The sequence below is a fragment of the Symphalangus syndactylus genome, chromosome 8 (genome assembly GCF_028878055.3).
Source record: "Symphalangus syndactylus isolate Jambi chromosome 8, NHGRI_mSymSyn1-v2.1_pri, whole genome shotgun sequence".
In the NCBI taxonomy this organism is placed as follows: Eukaryota; Metazoa; Chordata; class Mammalia; order Primates; family Hylobatidae; genus Symphalangus; species Symphalangus syndactylus.
In genome coordinates, this window is record NC_072430.2 from 53,101,329 (window position 1) to 53,122,536 (window position 21,208).

At 39.2% G+C, this 21,208-nt stretch overlaps 1 protein-coding gene across 4 annotated transcripts in view; it reads right to left on the reverse strand.

The window, feature by feature from the left end:
* The window catches only part of SYNE2 (spectrin repeat containing nuclear envelope protein 2), a 379,741-nt gene that overhangs the window by 146,694 nt on the left and 211,839 nt on the right, over nt 1-21,208 (reverse strand). For all 4 annotated transcript variants that reach the window (XM_055289134.2, XM_055289133.2, XM_055289132.2 and 1 more), the window contains exons 50-57: nt 19,613-19,757; nt 16,881-17,099; nt 11,644-11,909; nt 8,357-8,525; nt 6,422-6,577; nt 3,947-4,087; nt 1,907-2,089; nt 963-1,100 (exon numbers count right to left, since the gene is read on the reverse strand). In XM_055289134.2, the coding sequence (XP_055145109.1) occupies nt 963-1,100; nt 1,907-2,089; nt 3,947-4,087; nt 6,422-6,577; nt 8,357-8,525; nt 11,644-11,909; nt 16,881-17,099; nt 19,613-19,757 (1,417 nt within the window). The remainder of the gene's footprint in view (nt 1-962; nt 1,101-1,906; nt 2,090-3,946; nt 4,088-6,421; nt 6,578-8,356; nt 8,526-11,643; nt 11,910-16,880; nt 17,100-19,612; nt 19,758-21,208) is intronic.

Sequence of the window (21,208 nt, forward strand, 5' to 3'; positions counted from 1 at the left end):
TGACTCTCAGCTTCTAGAAAAAGCCTTTGGGCCCTAGCTCCACGGCCCTCTGACAATATAGCCACTTTCCCAAGAAGAATCTCTCTACACTCTGCTACAGGCTGAGTAGCCCTTATCTGAAATGCTTGAGACCAGAAGCGTTTCAGATTTTGGAGTTTTTCAAATTTTAGAATGTAAGTATTATACTTACCGGTGGAGCATTCCAAATCCAAAATCCCATATTAGAGAGTCTTATAATCATGTTAATCAAGTATTTATGGGAGTGACTACCCCATTACCTTAATCATATAACATAACCTAGTCAATGAAGGGACTATCCCATCATATTCATATGCCTGCACACATTCAAGTATTATTCTTTCAGGTCATATACACCAGAGGATGGGAATATTGGAGGGCATCTTAGAATTCTAACAACCAAAACCATTAGCACTATCCTATGCACATTCTTTTTTTTTTTTTTTTTGAGATGGAGTCTCGCTTTGTCGCCCAGCTGGAGTGCAGTGGCGTGACCTCGGCTCACTGCAAGCTCCACCTCCTGGGTTCATGCCATTCTCCTGCCCCAGCCTCCCGAGTAGCTGGGACTACAGGCACCTGCTACTGCGCCTGGCTAATTTTTTGTATTTTTAGTAGAGACAGGGTTTCACCTTGTTAGCCAGGATGGTCTCGATCTCCTGACCTCGTGATCCACCCACATTCTTATTTCATGGGGAGAAATTGAGGTCCATAGAAGATATACTAAATTATCAAAAAAGTCATAAAGTAGTTATCAGGACAGTAAGAGCTGAATCTTGCTCTCCAAAATCCGTGTCTAGTGCTTGCCACTCTCTCAAGCTTCCTTCTGCCACTGACATGGTTAGCGGTAAGGTTGTATTTCAGGAAAGGAGGAAAAAGACGATCAGCTAAGCTGCGAATCTTTATGTAGATGCTATGAGTGGCAGAAAACCTGGAAGAACACTTACCTGCAGAGTGCTAGCATGGTGACTCAGTGTCCTTGAAGAGTCATAGTCAGCAGGATTGGCCAGCAAATGACTGGTATTTTCTATCCAAGCCTCAGTGCTCTTCAGAAGGTCACTATATTCCTCCATCTTAACTGTGGCCTGGGAAAGAGATGCAGGACCAAACCTAGTCAGATGCCTTTTACTGGAGCTGAATGACTCCTAGATGAAGTCAATTGCTGTTGGTCAAGGGTGTGTCGGGCCTTGCAGATGCTTGCTCCCCATGGCTGGGGCTACTTATTCACCTGCTCTAGGCTATGATACTTCTGACTTTTAAGACTAACTCTGACCATAGGTGGAAAGGATTTAAGCAGTTCTACTCCAACGTTATGGGCCTCAGCAAAGTTCTAGGTTAGCCTCGCAACTATTCTGGTTCTCATTTTATGCTTCATTTTAAAAACTGGGCTGTACTTTGTCCTCCTGTTCAGGACCTTGCCCTACAGTTCTTCTAAGACTAGGATGCTGCCTCACTCTTGCTAAATCACAAACACAAGTCAGCCAACCACAGCTCCTATTTGGAAGGAGGGTAGAGAGGGTATCTTGTCCCGAAATGACAGTCTTTCTCATTGTTGTCTCCCTCACTAGACTCCTGAGATCATCTGCCCTAAATTCCCATTACTGGCCTTTATCCACCTGTTGGGGAGCCTGGACTTCCCAGCAGTCTGCCTGGCTCTTGCTGTGGTCAACTTCTGGATTCTTGGTTCTGTCTGCCCAATCAGACTTCCTGCCTGCACTAGCATTGAAATCTGTCTCCTCAGCACCCACGCGAGCCTACCATGGCCCCAGCTTCAAGTCCAGAACTGATAATTCAAGAGAAACTGACTGTTTCTGATATATTATTTTGTTTTGCTTTAACACCATCTCAATACCACCACATGATATGAAGCTATTATGAGTCACAGCCATACCTTATTCAACTGTGAGGTTCTAGACTCTGCTCTCTGTGATACTTGCTGATACTGCTGGAAAGGAATCATCAAGTTATCCATCCATTCTTGAGTCTGTCCTGGGTCCTGTTCAACAATGTCCTGAACTTCAGAATCCAGCTCATTTAGTTTGGAATGCCATAGATCTAACTCGTCCCACATTTTCTGGAGAAGGAAATTGTAAGTCAACTTGAATGAACAGGCCATAGTTTATGGAGGCAATGCCTGGTTTTCACACAGTATATACATTTATAAATGCTACTAAAACATCACAGAAACAACATCACATGAATAGTTGTTAATTTACACCCAGCAATTTGTGATGTAAACTGAAAAACACTTTTCCTGAGCTCTCCTAACTATAACTGTATTCATTTCACTACAAATTAGCTGTAGGGGAACAGAAAGACCTGGACATTTCTAGAGATGACTGACACAAACAAGGTCAACATAGCCCTCATCTCTCAAGAGTGACGAGGAAAACATTCTGTTTAAAAAGGGCTTGGGGAAATACTTGAACCTATTTACGCTAGTTCATACACACACACACGCACCCGCACGCGCACATACACACACACACACACACACACACTCTCTTAATCTACAAAATAATTTCAAGTGAAAAAATAAAACAAAGAAAAATATCTGGGCTGGGTGCAGTGGCTCACACAATTTTGGAGGCCAGGGTGTGTGGGCTGTTTGGGCCCAGGAGTTCAAGACCAGCCTGGACAACACAGGGAGACCCTATCTCTACAAAAATTAGCCAGGTGTGGTGGCGCACACCTGCAGTCTCAGCTACTTGGGAGACTGAAGTGGGAGGATCGATTGAGTCAGGGAGGTCAAGGCTGAAGTGAGTTTTGATCACACCACTGCACTCCAGCTTGGGTGACAGGGTGAGACCCTATCTCAAAAATTTAAAAAAAGAAAATTATCTGCCAGCTTGGGATGAATGCAGAGGCAGAAAGCTCTAGAAACATGTATTAGGAGCAACTGCTTTTGACTCAAGAAACCAATAGGTTGGATTCAAATCTGAACTTCGCTGGGCAGAGGAAAATTTCAAAGGTAAAATATTCAATTCTTAATGTTTGCTTAAGAACATTTTTTTCCCTATCTTGAGGACTAGGAAAATCTAACTTGTTAAATTAGGTTCCTCTGTTTAAGATTTGTCCAATAGTGAGCCGTATTCTGACCTATTTTAAAAGCCCCAAATTATTAAAACATTTCCTTAAGACATAGATTAGAACAAGAATCCTTTCCCTATGCTGGAGTTTACTTGCGAATTGAGAAGTAGAATAGTGTTTATGTACAGTTTTGCCTAAGATTTTATAAGACATTTTACAAGGGAAATAAATTTGGAATTTTTATTTTTATTTAACCTTTGCAGTCTAAAAAAGAGCTTTAATATTTTTCATATTCTATTGAATGATTTTTAATATCAGTATCCCCAAGATAAGATCTTTACTTTCCTTTACTTGTGAAAATGCTAGTTCACAATCACAGGCTCTCAGAAGTTTGGGTATATGTCCACCATGGAAAAACAGAATTTTTTTTTATTTTGAGACAGAGTCTCACTCTGTTAACCATGCTGGAGTGCAGTGATGTGATCTTGGCTCACTGCAACCTCCGTCTCCTGGGTTCAAGTGATTTTCATGCCTCAGCCTCCCGAGTAGCTAGAATTGCAGTCTTGTGCCACCATGCCCAGCTAATTTTTGTATTTTTAGTAGAGACGGGGTTTTGCCATGTTGGCCAGGCTGGTCTCAAACTCCTAGGCTCAAGTGATCGTCCCGCTTTGGCCTCCGAAAGTGCTGGGATTACAGGCGTGGGTCACCACACCTGGCCAAGAGAATAATTTTTAAATGCAACTTTCCCTATCAAGCCTCTCTAGGTGATGCCCCTGTGGATTTGGTTTACAATTTCTGTGCTTCAGATTAATTCAAAGAACTCATCTTGTGGTAACTGATGAACAAGGCAGGAGTGGGTCAGAAATACCAAATGCTGAAGGGAGTTAAAGGAGGATTCTACCTTTTGAATTTCTTGCGCTTTCTTAATATTTTTGCTTTTCTGCTGCAACATCTTTTCAACATTATGAAGCCCATTGTTAATTTCTTCTATTTTTCTCCTCATTGCATATGACGGTGAGCTTTTTAAGACTTCATTGCTAATCTGTGAAAGAGAGAAAGATGCATTTGGCTTAGAGAGGTTGTCTGCATTTTATTCATAGGTTCAAACAACAAAAGTGGTAGTCACTCTGTTTTAACTTGTAAAAATCTTTTAAGGGCTGGGGGAAAAAATTCTGACAAATGCATTAATGAGAAGGTGGATAGGAAGACTAATAAACAGCAGGTGTGTTTACCTTTTAAATCTCATCTTAAATAAAATAAAAATTGGTTTAATGTAATCTAACATGTATTACAGATATATGCTGTGTTGGGCAAAACTACTGAGTGGATTGTGTGAAACATCCCCACATGGATCAAATGATATAAAAGAATTCCTGGGGGATAAATGATTTTTATACAATCTTTCCATTTTATGAGAGAATCCTCTGCATAGATCTGTTTTCAATAAAACCAAACTTACTCTCAAGCTGACTTTTTTAAAAAAAATGTAATTCCATAGTATTCATTTGGGTGAAACAATCTTCTAAACGGAGCTATTTCTTGAGGATGCACAGAGCTTAATTATTCTCTGTGTAACCATTTATAGATGTTTTCCCAGCCATCAGAAACTTAGCTCTGAACAGTGTAATTTTTTTTTTTTATCTAAACGATTCTCTTAAAAAGAAACAAAAAAAACCTTGAGCTAGGAAAGATAATAAATGAATGTTGAATGTATCACTTTCCAAATACCTGACTAGTGTGCGTTCTTGTTTTGCTATTTGATAAGGCTTTCTCCAAGCAGCTACTAAATAACCAAATAATACTTTATGCTTTTGTATAATCCTTTGTTTTGTAAATTAAAAAAAAACAACACTCTATCTGTGTAACCATTGAGACTAAAATCATCCTATGCAGACAGTATACAGATGCTGAAACTGTAACACAGACTAAATGACTTGCTACAGTCATATGCCAAGGAAGTAGCTGAACTTGTCCCAAGAAGCCCCCAAGTCCCTAGATTAAGTCCCAGGCTCTATTCACAATATCAGCCTTTGATACTTTTATATCATGTCTTTATTCCCCAGACCATACTGCAGTCAATATTATTAGAAAAAAAAATCCCACTTTGGTTCCATATTAGTTTTTCATGGCTGGCTGTGTCACAAATTACCCAAAGAAAAGTTTTCTGATATTTTGAGCACTTACTCTCCTGGCAGAAATGTATACCATTTAGATACATTAGGACGGATCATGATTTAGGAAACGTATGTAGCCATTTGAATCATACACCGTGTTACTATGTCTGTCCCCGGGATCCTTGAACTTCCTTTAGCTGCATCACACAATAAAAATTAGTTGCTATTTGTTACAAATATACAGGGTCAGAGTGGAAATTTTCTACCTTGAATTTGAACGACTGATTTTGATTATTAATTTACTCTGCTAGGAGTTTCATAAGTATTCATGAGGATAACATTTAGCTTCTCTCAAAACATTTAGTATTTTCCTAAAATAAAATCAATAGTAACGAGAGCCTTGAGAAAGTACGAAATAGGTTTTCTTGTGTGTTAACTAAAAAAGATTTGTTATAAATATACATTAAGAGTTTACATGTTTTTTACATGTGAGATTTTCCTCAGAAATCTGTTATAGAATTAATGACATATTCTAGCAACTAAGTTTGAAATCTGAATTTTTTTGTGTTTAAGATCTATTTTATTTATCAAGTTGTAAGTATTCTAGGCAAAAAAAAAAAAAATCCTTCTGTGGATACCAGACCAAACAGAATTTTCTTCTGTTTGATATGGGCTGTCTTTTTACAATCTAATAAAAATATCTTGCTAAGACCCTATGTTTGTAGTATTATAAAATATTTTCCACCTTTTCTTCAAATCTGGACTTTCAGGTATAAAGATTTGCTCAGGTACTTTTCATGAGAATTCTGTTAACATCATTATTAGACAGACACTACATACTAAGTGCTATTCCTAGTGAGTTGTGAAATTTGTATTCTTAATTGCCTTAGTTGTAATGTCAAAATGTTTCAAAGAATGTATTTTAAAGTAAAGTATTAACATCCAAAATGTTCAAGTGGTTATACAGTGGTTGTACAAAAGTAAACAAAACCAGTAAAAAATATTATATAACTGTATTATAAAATGCAAGTGAAGAATAAGCATTTTGACAATTAAATATATATAAATCATCGAATTCTGTTATCTTATGTTGCATATTTAGAGCATCTTTATCTTGGCATTCAATAGACAAGATGGTCACTTAACTCTTAAAAGCAGTCATAGCTGAAATCCTGGCAAATGGAATTTGACATTAAATGATATTTTCCTCGATAGTCATTCAGCTCCATAAATAATAACAGTAGTACAGACATTATTATTACCTTCTCATCTATGTCTTCTAAAGCTTTTCTGCATTCTTCCACCTGGGATTCAATCTCTGCAGGGACTATGGTGTACATTTCAGAATACTTGATTCGCAGTTTTTCCATAATATTCTCAAAAGTTTGTTTCCCTTTCTTAAGGATGCTCTGAAGCTCCTAAAAACATTAAGAGAGTTGCAATACTCACAAGACTGGGGGAAAAGTTGAACTCTAAAAAGTGAAAGCAGCCCTCCAACATATCCCTATGATTTAAAGGAGTGCAGTTTGCATGACAAAACCCCACTAGTGATACAAGCTGATTAAGCCCGAGAGACACTCAGTTTAGTCAGATGATGCTTTCTAATTTGTAAGAATTAAACTTGATATCTCTTCATAGTGTCACACCATTATCTAGAAAAGACATTACAACACCCCCTGCTTCTAAAGTACCTTTAGGATTTAATTGTATCTCCATTGCAGTCCTGATCTAAAAAGCTGCAAGCAGAAAAAAAAAAAAAAGTTTCAAAGAAGTTTTTTGTTGTTGTTTTAACGTGTTGCTATTTCTACTTCTTCCTCCATTATCATCACAATGATTCAAGGCCACTAAAAGCCCCACGCTTGGAGCAGAAGTGTCTACTTTCATGTAATTAGACAGCCCTGCAGAGCTCAACTTCTTTCAAAAGGGAGGGTTCCAGTTCCATACAAATGTAGGTTTTTAGGAGATAAAAGAAACCTGAACAAATAGTCTATTGGTTGTGGCCTAGAAACCAAATCTGATCTACCTTCTCCTGCAGTAATTATAACGGAGAAACTCATTTGTTTGGGAAAGTTTCCCAAAGATCAAGTGGAAAAATACTTCTTGACTTGACTGTGGCTTTTTGTTGTTTGTTTTGTTTTTACAGTAGCTGTTCAGTAGCATTATTTGTGTTCATGGATTGAGTCACTGTACTGAAGAATGATTACAATTTTAAATGACTCTGTAATGTGTCATTGTTTTCCTTTTCTTAATCCTCAGCAGAGGACAAATCTAGAGAAAGTTAGAAAACAATGGCATTCAAAGATGGGGTTTAAAAAGTGTCATCCCATTTTATCTACACCTAGTACAGGCTTTCATTCAGAGGTACACTTAGAAGGCTTCCCCATGAAGACTGCTTCTTTACTTTCCAATATAACAACCAAAAGTTCTGTTTAGACGGCACGTGACTTTCTTTTTTTTGAGATGGAGCCAGGCTGGATTGCAGTGGCATGGTCTCGGCTTACTACAACCACCGCCTACTGGGTCCAAGTGATTCTCCTGCCTCAGCATCCCAGTAGCTGGGATTATAGGCACACGCTACCGCGCCTGGCTAATTTTTGTATTTTTAGTAGAGATGGGGTTTCCCCATGTTGGTCAGGCTGGTCTTGACCTCCTGACCCCAAGTGATCTGCCTGCCTGGGCCTCCCAAAGTGCTGGGATTATAGGTGTGAGCCCCTGTGTCCGGCCAACAAGTGACTTTTGAATAAACTTCCAAATATCCTTTTGAGCTGTCACTATTGGACTGGAATGAAAGAGGAGATTATTCTGAAGAAATGAGATTCCAGATGACCAGCACGGTGTACATAGCCCCTATCAGAGACAAGGCACCATGTCCTACTAAAGGAGTAACCTAACATGCTACTTAAGAGTGGTCTGAGGCCTTTGTTCACCAAACACACTGGAAACATAGTTGAAAGAAGGCTGCTTGGTCCAGACTGGCCTACCTTCCAGCCTTGTTTCAACTCTGTTCTCTGCTCTCCAGCCACAATGATCTTCTCCCTTGGTTCTGCCCACGCCATGCCACAGGGCCTTTGCCTACGCCTCTCTCTCCCCAGACCGCTCCCCCAAACCCAGCCACTGAGTTATCTCTACCCCAAGGACTTTGGATACAAGACTGTGGGCCTATACCTTCCACATTCACTAATTAATTCCTCACTTACCTCAAATTGTTCTGACTTTTCTGGGTGATCCTGGAATGCCATATTTTGGAATGAAGTTGTGGTCTGTTGAGACAAATTCTTCAACGCAATTATCTCTTTTGTGAAGGAATGTCTATCTTGGATTTCAGTCTGCACTAATTCTTTATTTTTTTGAACTTTCTGAAGAAGCCTAAAAGAGAACATCAAAATATAATTGTTTCTTTATCCTGCTCTTCTGTGAAACAGTTTTATTGCAACAATTAATGAAATGCTGGAATAGCTCCTAAAGGATGGTTATCTCCTCTAAGAAAAAAAGTAACAATTTTCAATAATGGATGTAACACATATACAAACAGGTACAAAATCTATCACTTAATCAAAAACCTCTCCAAATCTTTGGCCTCAAATACTCTCTTTTCACACATTACATTGTAACTGACATCTCTGTCCTCTCTTTTTCTCCATGTAATCCTTGAGCTCAAATGAAAATGACTTAGAGATGTGAATGGAATCACGGTGGGCTCTTGGGGACAGACAACCCCACTGGCCTTCTTCTCTTAAGCTGACCCATTTTGCTATGGATGCAGCAAATATCAGAAGAGGCACCGAAGTGGGTAAAATCTTTCCTGAGGGTTATTTGGTAAGTATCTATGATATTGTGATATAATAAATATATACTTGATCTCTGCTCTAGTTCCTGAGACAGAGCTCTTAATACCCTTGTAGATACAAGTGCTAGCTAGGAGAGTCTTTTGTTCTAATACTTGATTTTTGACCAGTTCCTGACACAGAGCTCCTAAGCCCTTTGTAATTTCCTGAGTGATAGGAGCATCTTTAGTTCTAAGGAGGCAACTCTAGATGGGATCCAGAGTAGCCTCAGTATGAGGGCTGGTTGCCAGGGGAACCAACTATGTGATTAAAAGGTTGAACTTTCAGTACCACCCCTACCTCCAACACACACCCCCAACCTCTGGGGGAGGGGACAGAAGCTGAAGGTTGAGTTGATCGCCAATGGCCAGTTATATAATCAATCATGACTACATAATGAAGTCTCCATAAAAAAACCCAAAAGACAGGGCTCGGAGAGCTTCTGGATTGCTGAAAGCCTGGGGGTTCCACCACCCAGAGAGAGCAGGGAAGCCCCAGGCCCCTTCCTATATCGTGCCTTAGGTACCTCTTCCATCTGGCTGTTCATCTGTATCCTTCATTATATCCTTTATTAATAAAGTGGTAAACATGAGTAAAATGTTTTCTTGAGTTCTGTGAGCCACTCTAGCAAATTAATTGAACCCAAGAAAGGTATCAAAGGATCCCTTGATTTATAGCCTACCAGCCAGAAGTGTACCAGCGGGGCGCAGTGGCTCACGCTTGTAATCCCAGCACTGTGGGAGGCCGAGGCAGGCGGATGACCTGAGGTCAGGCGTTCGAGACCACCCTGGGCAACATGGTGAAACCCCACCTCTACTAAAAATACAAAGAATTAGCCAGGTGTGGTGGCACATGCCTGTAATCCCAGCTACTCAGGAGACTGAGGCAGGAGAATCGCTTGAACCCAGGAAGCAGAGGTTGCAGTGAGCCGAGATCATGCCATTGTACTCCAGCCTAGGCGACAGGGCAAGACTCTGTCTCAAAAAAAAAAAAAAAAAAAAGGAGAAGTATAGGTAGCAACCTACCACTTATGATTGGCATCTGAAGTAGAGGTCCTCTGGTGGGATGGATTGAGCCCCCAGCCTGTGTGATCTGATGCTGTCTCCGGGTGGATAGTGTGAGAAATGAATTGGTGTCCACTGGAGAACTGCCTGATGTGTGGGGAACCCCCACAACCAACATGGTGTCAGAAGTGCTTTGTTGCATGGTGTGTAAGGGTAGAGAGAAAAAAGTTTGCTTTTTCTTCAGAGCACCTCTAGCCATAAAACTAGTACATTCTTTGACCCAGTGATTCTACTTCTCACTATCTTTCTCAATGAATTAGTCACAGATGAAAACATAGATTCTGGCATAAGAATATTCACTGCAGTGTCGTTATGAAAATTAAAAAAATAATTTAAAGGTTCCTTATTAGGGGCTTGGTTTAATACATTATGGCATACCTACATGGTAGAATATTATACAGCTAGTTACATTTTTTATTTTTATTTTTTGAGATGGAGTTTTTCAGGCTGGAGTGCAATAGCATGATCTCAGTTCACTGCAACCTCTGCCTCTTGGGTTCAAGTGATTCTCCTCCCTCAGCCTCCTGAGTAGCTGGGATTATAGGCGTGCACCACGATGCCTGGCTAATTTTTTGTATTTTTAGTAGAGACGGGCTTTTACCATGTTGACTAGGCCAGTCTCAAACTCCTGACCTCAGGTGATCCATTCACCTTGGCCTCCCAAAGTGCTGGGATTACAGGCGTGAGCCACCATGCTCGGCCACAGCTAGTTACGTTTTAAAAGAACATTTAATGGCATAGGAAGGCAAACATGATTTGCTGGTAAATTACTCAGCAGAATCCAAAACAGTACAAGTATTTTGATCTCAATTTATTTAAAAATAAAATCATAGTAAAAAAGGAGAAAAAAATGATTGGCAGTGGTAATTGCTGAGTGGTGACATTAAGGTAGATTTTTATATTAATTTTTGTAATTTTCACATTTTCTGAATTTCCTTTTTTTTTTTGGGGGGACAGAGTCTCACTCTGTCACCCAGGCTGGAGTGCAGTGGCGCGATCTCGGCTCACTGCAAGCTCTGCCTTCTGGGTTCATGCCATTCTCCTGCCTCAGCCTCCCGAGTAGCTGGGACTACAGGTGCCTGCAACCACGCCCGGCTAATTTTTTGTATTTTTAGTGGAGACAGGGTTTCACCGTGTTAGCCAGGATGGTCTTGATCTCCTGACCTCGTGATCTGCCCGCCTCAGCCTCCCAAAGTGCTGGGATTATAGGAGTGAGCCACCGTGACCGGCCTGAATTTCCTATAATGAATATGCATTACTAAACTAGAAAAAGGGCAAAAACAAACAAACAACAACAACAAAAAACCCCAAAAATGATAAAAAAGGACTTATGGAATCCTTTTTTATCCTTATAATCCTTCCATAAATCCTTATAAAAAAGGATTAATGGAAGGACATTCACCCTTATTAATACCAGGATGGAAAATGTGTGCTTAATTACAGTTACTAATCTGTTCCGTCTCTTTTTACACCTATCAGTGTTGTCTCACCTCAATTCTATTGTATCATTTGCCATTATTCTATACTTTCAGATTTTCTAAATTTTGAGTCATAATTGTCAAGCACATGTCCTTAACAGTTTTTCATAAATCTTACTTGTTGCATCGTTCTTGCATAGAAGTAATTTCTTGAAATGCTGGAACAGCTTCCACAGCCCCTGAGCTTTCAGGAACATTCTGGATACTTCTGATGCGCTGAAGAAGTAGAGTCAGTAACAACTGCTGCTTCTCCACGTTCTCTCCATATTGGCATAAACAGTCTAGCAGCTCAGAGAGTTCCTCTGTGGTGGCTGCCTCTTTTGTTTTGGAAATTTCAGGGAGTTCTTCCTGAAGATTATCTAAAATAATTGCTTCTCGTTCAATCTAATTAAAAAAACAAAAAGAACTAAAATAAGTAAAATATACAATTACATTTCAGGACCTGAAGTAGCCATAATTTTTGTATGCTCTCTCTTCAAAGGGTTCCTAGTGCCATATCCTAGCCTGTTTTCCTATAGCTTGGAATATTAATCCTCTACTATCAGAATCCCATAATGCCCAGCTATTGCTCATGTAGATGTGTGACTGAAATGGAGTATTGCTGTTGTGGGCCGAAGGAAATGCTGTTGAATATCTTCATAAATAATGTATTTCTCCTTCAGATTTCAGTTGGATAAAGCAACATTTCTCCTGAGATAAGCACATGAGCTCCACCAAACTGCTTTCACTAAGTATAAGAGGTTGGGCAACTATTGGATATGGAAATTTTTTCTGCTGGTCTCTTTTCTTCCACTCCAATCCCTAGATGCTAAAAAAGTAAGTCGAGCAGATTCTCATTACCCTGACACACAACAAAGGTAAAGCAGCCAGAATTACCAAACCAGTGAAGTATTTATCAATAATAGTGTACACAGAACTCAGAAATACATAACCTATTACATCACATATCTAGAAACTGGGAGTTCCACCAGCCCTGAACTCAACTAAGACGTAGAAAAAAGTCTCAAAGGCCCCTGAATCAGGTCATTCTTATGCCTCCCCTCGAATCCCCTGGCCCACTCCTCGGCTGCAGTACTCATTTATCAAATCCTGCCTCAGTGATGGTTAACTCTCCTGCTCCATGTTCAAACACAGCCATGGATCTTGCAATCATGACATTACAGGATATCACTCCAGTCATCTATGTTTATGATATCATGCTAACTGAAATGGTGAGGACCTGAATGTCCAGTCAGACATGCCAGAGGGTGAGAAACAAAGCCTGTGAAAATTCAACAGCCCCAGTATCAGGGGTCCAGTGGCCTGGGGCATGCCAGGACTTCTCCTCTAAGATAAAGGTCAAGTTGTTCAATCTTATAACTCTACCACTAAGAAAGAGACACAGCACTGAACAGATCTTTTGGGGTCTGGGAGGCAGTATATGCTATCCTTGGGATTACCGCTCAGATGCATTTAACAGAATGCTGCCACTGTTGAGAGGGGCCTGGGGAAAAAGCACTGCAGCAGGGTCGGGCTGTGGTATAAGCTGCCCTGTTGTTTGGGCTGTATGATCCAGTTGGGTACCCAATAACTAGAATACATGGATGCAGATGTAGTCTGGCCACTGTCCAAGAGACCCAGGTGTGCAATGGGTGCTCCTCATCACCTCAAACCTAAATTCAGTTGAATCAGAAGTCCTACTTCTTTGCCAGAGAGCTACACTTACACCAGGAAACGAGATAAGGGTTCCATTGCATCATTTTGTGTCTCCCTGCTGGAAACTAGCATGCAAATAAAGAAATTGCTACATCGACGGGGGAATTGTACATCTAGGGTTTCCAATGTGCATCAGGGTTGAAAAAACTGTGTCTGTAATCCAGGATTTAATGGGGCACTTCTTGGTGCTTACACACCAGAAATGGGCAGATTTAACTTGATAATAACCAGAAATGGGCAGCTGTAGCAACCACGATCCAGTAAGAGTAAAAAGACTAAAGGCTCAGACCTTTCCTGTTTCAGCTCCCCTCATCTCCCACTCTTGCTCCCTGGGATCACTTTCGAAAATAAACTACCATTTGCAAGCCTCAGTCCCAAGCTCTGGTGTCCACTGTGAAGTTGGTAAGTGATTGAGAAGGGGGAATACAAGAGGGAGAACAATTTTTTTTTTTTTTTTGGAGACAGAGTTTCTCTCTGTCACCCAGGCTGGAGTGCAGTGGCATGATTTCGGCTCACTGTAACCTCCACCTCCTAGGTTCAAGCAATTCTCTGCCTCAGCCTGCCGAGTAGCTGGGATTACAGGCACCCACCACCATGCCTGGCTAATTTTTTTGTATTTTTAGTAGAGACAGGGTTTCACCATCTTGGCCAGGCTGGTCTTGAACTCCTGACCTCGTTATCCACTCGCCTTGGCCACCCAAAGTTCTGGGATTACAGGCATGAGCCACTGCTCCTGGCCACAATTTTTATTAGGACAATAATTTTACCCGAAAGCCAGGCAATTCTTCAACTTGGGAATGAATAAACAAACTGTATTACACCCACCCAAAGCAATACTACTCAGGAATAAAGAGAAACGAACTACTAATACAAGCAGCAGCAAGAATTTCAAGTGCATTATGCTTAGTGAAAAAAAGCAAACTCAAAAGGCCACAAACTGTAAGTAGTCCATCGATGTGACATTCTGGAAATGGAAATACTACGGGAACAGAAACAGATTAATGGTTCCAGGGGCTGGAGGTTACGGAAGGCATTGACCACAAAGATGAACAAGGGAAACTTCTAGGGTGACAGGATTGTCTTAAACCTTGATTTTGTTGGTGATCATGTGACCGTGTGCACTTGTCAGAACAACATACTTTACACTAAAAAGTGTGAAGACAGCCCTAGAATCAGTAAAATAGTTGCCAAAAAGCCTGTGCATTCACTTTTCCACCTAGAAGAGGCTTTGCAAGACCTTGATGATTTTCCTTAGACATGGGATCCTAATAAAATTGGTTATAAAACTTTAAGGTTCACGGTCAATTGTAAAGTCCGGTCTAGAAAGGGAGAAGGACCCATAGTTGCATCATAAGCAAATCCAGTGAAGGAGACCAAAAAACCCAGAACCAGCAGAAAAGAGTGCCAACAAAGAAATGACTGTTGGTGCAAGTGGAAGAAGCCGGCCTCACATCTCCAATTATCTTTGACAATGTGACGTTCTTCTAGCACATTATGATCATTGAAGCATAAAATGATGATTCTGAATAACACAAGTGAATAGTTATAGTAAAGAGATTCTGTTTAAGAAAACAGGGAGGTAAAATTTTAGGGGGACACAAGTTCTATCAAAATTTAAATTTAGTTTTTAATTAGTAAACTTACAAACAGACATTTAATTTTTAAAAAAGCCTACTGATATAAACTGTTTATTTCATAAAGACTGGATTATTATGTTACTACAGATGATATGTTTAAAGCAGAAATTCACTTTGTCATATATAAAAGCACCAATCATGCTAACAGAAGCTTACATGTATGGGCTGTTAGATGATGTACTTTTTATTGAATGGATAAAAGCTACACTAAAATCTTATATCAATTTGATGTATGTAAATATCATGTAAGTTGACAGATTAATGGCTAAGCACCAGAGTCTAAGTTTGAATCTTCTTCTACTCCTTGTGAATTTGAGCAAGTTACTCAGTCTCACTGTGTCTCACTTTCCTCATCTACAAAGTAAGGACAATAAAAATATCCTCACAGAATTCTTGAACAGTGCTCTGAACTATTCTGTCACACAATAATTGCTCAATTTAGTAGGTGTTTTTATTATTGTTATTACAGGGAAGCATATTTTTTGCTTGTGCTACTCCGAAAAATATTTTGTTAGCAGATTTTGTCAAATGCTTATGTGAATAATTAGAAAGTTCTATATGAATGGAGTCTGAATTAATAACACATAATTGCAAATGGGTATATAGCAATAATGTGATAAAATAAAAAGAGCGAAATCTTAGAAGTAGCCCAGACCTGAATTTGAATAAGAGATGTCCCTCGACAAATATTTACTAAGTGCCCACTAAGAGCAGGGCCCTAGCCAGGTTCCAAGGTTACAGCAGTGAGCAGGACAGCCCCAGCCCCAGCCCACAGGGGTTTACAGCTTAATTAATCTCTATCTGGGGGCCTTGTGCCATTACTCAATCTGTCAGTGCTTCAGTTTCCCCATCGATAAAACAGTGATAAAATTTACTTCCCAGGGACAATGCAAAGATCCAGTAAGAACAGGTGTGAACTGCCTTCTCAGTACAGCATAGTAACTCAATAAATGGTACCACTAGGGACAGTCAAGCACTGGTGCCAGCAGCCCCAACAAAAAGTGTAATTTAAAAAGTTTATTTTAACATTCAAGAGACTATTCACTAGTCAGGCCTCACCAGGACCACTGACATAATATTCATTTTTAAGGATAATAGTTATAAGCAAGATAATACAATAGTGCTAAACATTTCATCCTAAGATAATTTTACGTTGTTTTTTTGTTTGTTTTTGAGACAGTGTCTCACTCTGTTGCCCAGGCTGGAATGCTAGAATACAGTGGCATGATCATGGCTCACTGCAGTCTTGACCTCTCATCAAGAAATCCTCCCACCTCAGCCTCCCAAGAAGCTGGGACTACAGGCATGTGCCACCATGCCCAGATTTTTTAAAATTTTTTGTAGAGATGGGGTTCACGCCATTGCCCAGGCTGTTCTAGAACTCCTGGGCTCAAGCAATTCTCCTGTCTCAGCCTCCCAAAGTGCTGGGATTACATAGGTGAACCACTGCGCCCGGCTATGTTTAACTTTCTAAATTAATTTTTTTTCTAAATATAGGTGATACCTAAATCCTGAACCAAGGTTAAATTAGCATTTGTGATTGATATATATCATGCAGGTTTTGAGACTATTGTCAAAAAGAACATCATAACCTCATATATTTTTAGGTCCACATTTAACAATTAGTTAATTTCCATAGTTAAAAATTACAGATAATTTCAAAATTATTTGGTGATTACACATATTACTTAGTTCTAAACCTTTAGTATAACGTAGAAACAGTTATTTCCGAGAGTGGTTATTTTCACAATAAAGATTGTAAAACTCAAACCAGCAAGTAGTCATTTATTAATAAGAATTATCTGCTATCAATAAAGGCACTACTATCAAAGAATCTGAATAAGTTCTTGGAGGTTATCTTAATAAGGCCTGACATCTGTAAACATTTACGTATCATGTATAAGTGATGTGCACAAATGGTATAGGCTAAGGACTCATTTTATAGAAAAACAAGGTGAAAGTCGTAAAACAATTTAAATAACATGTTAGAAACTACATGGTTTGCTGAAAATGAAGCACTCACTTCTTCACTGACAAATTTCCATTCCTGCTTCAGTTCTTCGCACCACATCTCCCACTCTTTAGCAGCTTCCAGCAAACTTAGCCATTTCTCCCACAGAGCCGACACAATCTTGAGCAAACATATGCCATCATTTTCTGTGCACCTGAGTCTCAAGAGTCTAAGGATCTGTCGTAGTTTCATTAACTCTTCTTTGGTTGATATAAGATTTGACACCAAGGCCTTAAGAAAGAAAAGGAAAAAAATAAGAGGGACATACTATTATGTTTTTCCTGAAACTTACAAACTCTTTTAAATGCTGAACAATTAATTATTTCAATTTTCCGTAAGTATTGCATGATCCACTTCTTATCCTTTTAGAAGTCAATTTAGACCAGATGAGAATTATCTATGTATTATTGTACTCTGCATGAATTTGGGACTACAGGGACAAATAATGACCTATAAACCATTTTTTCCAAGAAAGAACATACTTTCAAAAGCAAATATTTGCCAGATGCAGTGGCTCATGCCTGTGATCCCAGCACTTTGGGAGGCCAAGGTGGGTGGATCATGAGATCAGGAGATCGAGACCATCCTGGCCAACATGTTGAAACCCCATCTCTATTAAAAACACAAAAATTAGCTGGGTGTGGTGGCATACGCCTGTAGTCCCAGCTACTCAGGAGACTGAAGCAGGAGAATTGACTGAACCTGGGAGGCACAGGTTGCAGGGTTGCAGTGAGCTGAAATCGTGCCACTGCACTCCAGCCTGGGCAACAGAGTGAGACTCCGTCTAAAAAAAAAAAAAAAAAAATCTGTAAGTGCCTGGATACAGTGGCTCATGCAGCACTTTGGGAGACTGAGGCAGGAGGATTGCTTGAGGCTAGGAATTCAAGACACAGTAAGGCAACATAGCAAGACCCTGTCTCTACAAAAAATTAAAAAATTAACCAGGCATGGTGGTGTATGCCTGTAGGCATATATATACTCAGTGGGCTGGGATGGGAGGATCCCTTGAGGCCAGTAGCTCAAGGCTATGATAAGCCATGATTGCACCGTTGTACTCCAGCCTGGGTGACAGAACAAGACCCCGTCTTATTTAAAAAAAAAAAAAAAAAAAAAAAAAGAAAGAAAATCTAAAAGTACAATAGCCCTCATTATCTGGGTTTCTCCTTTCAAGGTTTCAGTTACTTGTGATTAACAACGGTCCAAAAATACTACAAAGTTCCAGAAGGAAAAAATGTGTAAGATTTATTTGTATAAAATGTATGTTTTATTTGTATATAAATATGTAAGTGCTATTCTGACTAGTGTGATGAAATCTCAAGCCATCTCTCTCCATCCCACCTGGGATACGAATCTTCCCTTTGTCCAGCACATCCATGCTGTATATGTTCCCCACCTACGAGTCATTTGGTAGCCTTCTTGGTGATCAGATCAACTGTTGTGGTATCAAATGCTTGTGTTCCAGATGAATAGTAGCCCAACGCTACCTCACCATGGCCATATCATTTCATTTCATCACTTCATTTCATTACCTTACTTCATCACCCAGGCATTGTATGGTCTAATGTTATCACAAGAAGAAGGGTGAAAACAGTACAATGAAATATTTTGAGAGAAAGGGACCACATTCACCTTTTATTATGGCATATTGTTATAATTTCTGTTATTGTTTTTGACCTCTGACTGTACCTAATTTATAAATTAAACTTTATCATCGGCATGTATAGGAAAAAAATTATATACAGAGATTTCAGTGTTATTCACAGTCTCATACATCCACTGGGTGTCTTCGAACATATCCCCTGTGGATAAGGCGGGACTACTGTACATTTTGTTATTTTAAGTCTCACATTTTACTAAGTAGTTCCTTTGCACAATATTTCCTATATCAACCACCAACACAATATTAAAAGGTTTTTCTTGGTTTGCTTTTGTTTTTGGTGAATGTTAACTACAGATGATTTAGAAAGTCCTCATCCAAATCCTAATAACATAATACCATAGATTCTAACAGATGAAAATAAGCAAAAGCTCAAATTGCTTTGTAACAGTCCTTAGACTGTAACCAGAATTTAGAGCTTATGACAGTTGCAGTAAGCGATCAGTGGACAACAATGCTCTTTCACTGATCCAGCAGTATCCCTCAAAGTTACATGAGAGGTGACGCTTTAGAAAAGCCATCAGTGAGGACAGGATGCTATTGGGGGATGACTGTGAATCTGATTGATTAAATCTCTCAGTACCACTGCTTCATTTCCTTCCTTCTGGCTTTTTAAGCTTCAATACATTACAGAAGGCCAGGCGCAGTGGCTCGCGCCTGTAATCCCAGCACTTTGAAAGGCGGAGGCTGGAGGATGGCTTGAAGTCAGGAGTTCAAGAGCAGCCTGGTCAACATAGTGAAACCCTGTCTCTACTAAAAATACAAAAATTAGCTGGGCATGGTGGTGGGCACTGTAATCCCAGCTAGTCAGGAGGCTGAGGCAGGAGAATCAAATCACTTGAACCAGGGAGGTGGAAGCTGCAGTGAGCCAAGACTGCATGACTGCACTCAAGCCTGGGCAAGACTCTGTCTCAAATATATATATAACATTACTCTCTGGCTTTCGATTCGAGGAATATTCAGGGGTATTTAACTCAGTGTGAAGATTTCTATGGGTCTTAACAGGGCCACATTCTCTGCTGCCTCTGCCAGTTTGTTTTGCAATTTTTTGCACACAGACTTACTGGCTAATTGCCAATACTATTACCTTGCTCTGTTCCAAGCGCTCTAAAGCTTCTCTGTAAGACAGTGGCAACGAGGACATGGACTGTCCAAGAACTCTCTCCAGTTTGCTGAGGTTAGTGTAAATATCCTCTTCAATTTTTCTATAGCATTTGTAATACTCAAGATACCTAGTGAGTCACAGTTAGAAAAAAAAGTGGTATTAAATTTTATTTAACACAATAAATTCGAAATTTCCCAGAATAAATATTCCACGCTTAATTTTTAAGAAAAGATATGACAACTTTCTTGTTTGCTAGCCAATGCATTTTAAAATGTTTTCTAAGAAGTTTTTATTCCCAAAGGGACCTGCATAGGGGTTTAAATGCAAACTTGAAAAGGAAGGAAGGGCTGTCCTCTAAAATGAAGATTTTTTTTTTTAAAGCTCACTTCAGTAAAATGAAAACTGCATTCTCAAACACACTGATGAGCTGTAAATTGGTACAATTCTTGTGGAAAACCACTTAGTCTTAAAACTATTCCTATCTTTGACCCATTAATTCAGCTTCTGCAATTTACCTTAAGAACCGTATCCTAAACATATAGAACTTATCCTAAACCTTTTGCACAGTAAAACATCTTTACTCACTAGACAGCACATATTGGAATACCCTTATCTAACAAAGGTATGATTAAGAAATTAAAACAATTCATCGTATACAATATTATAGAGTAATTACAATTACTTTTACAACGTATTTGTTACAATCAAGAAAAGAACTGTTATAAAATTTTAAAATAAAGCTGGATATTTGATATTTTATATATAGCATATATATTTTAAAACACTATAAAATTATGCATACAAAAACAGACATAGCCTAAATCCCCCATTGAATGTAACTAAAAACTATATCAAATTATCCTTAAAAAATAACTCTTAAAACGCATGAATAAATTGACAAGGAATTAGGGAGTCAAACTGTAAAATGGAAATATACAGAAATAGGCAAAGTTGTAGGACCAGTTTTTTGCCTTGAGGGCACTTGAGTTTCAATTTTCTTTGATTCCTACCGAAAGGTGGGGGAGAGACCATAAAGCTGGGAGCCAATCCCAGGATGAGTGTCTAACAGAAAACTCCCTCTGCAAGAATGTTTGTAACACATATAACTATAAAGGACCACTCTCCAAAATACAGAATTCCTAGAAATCAGTAAGAAAAAAACCACCAATAAAATTGGGTTAAGGCTTAAATAAGCATTTTACAGAAGAGAGAATGACCAATAAGCATTCAAAAAAAGAGATAAAACTAATTAGCAGTAACAGAAGTGCAAATTAAAACCACGATGAAATACCTCTTCTTACTCATCAGATTGGCAAAAATTAAGTCTCACAATATCAAATGTTGGCAAGGATATGGGGCAGTTGGAATACTTACATGCTGCTGGTTTGAGTGGAAACTCGCAAAATCATTTGGCATTAAAAATTTAAGATGTCCATAACCTTTTGTTCTGAATGATCACACTCCTAGATATTTACCCAAGGGAAGTTATTACACTTAAAATTTTTCCTAAGTAGCACTGTTTCTGAATGCAAAAACTGGGAGCAATCCAAATGTCCATCAATAGCTAAGTAAATAAAT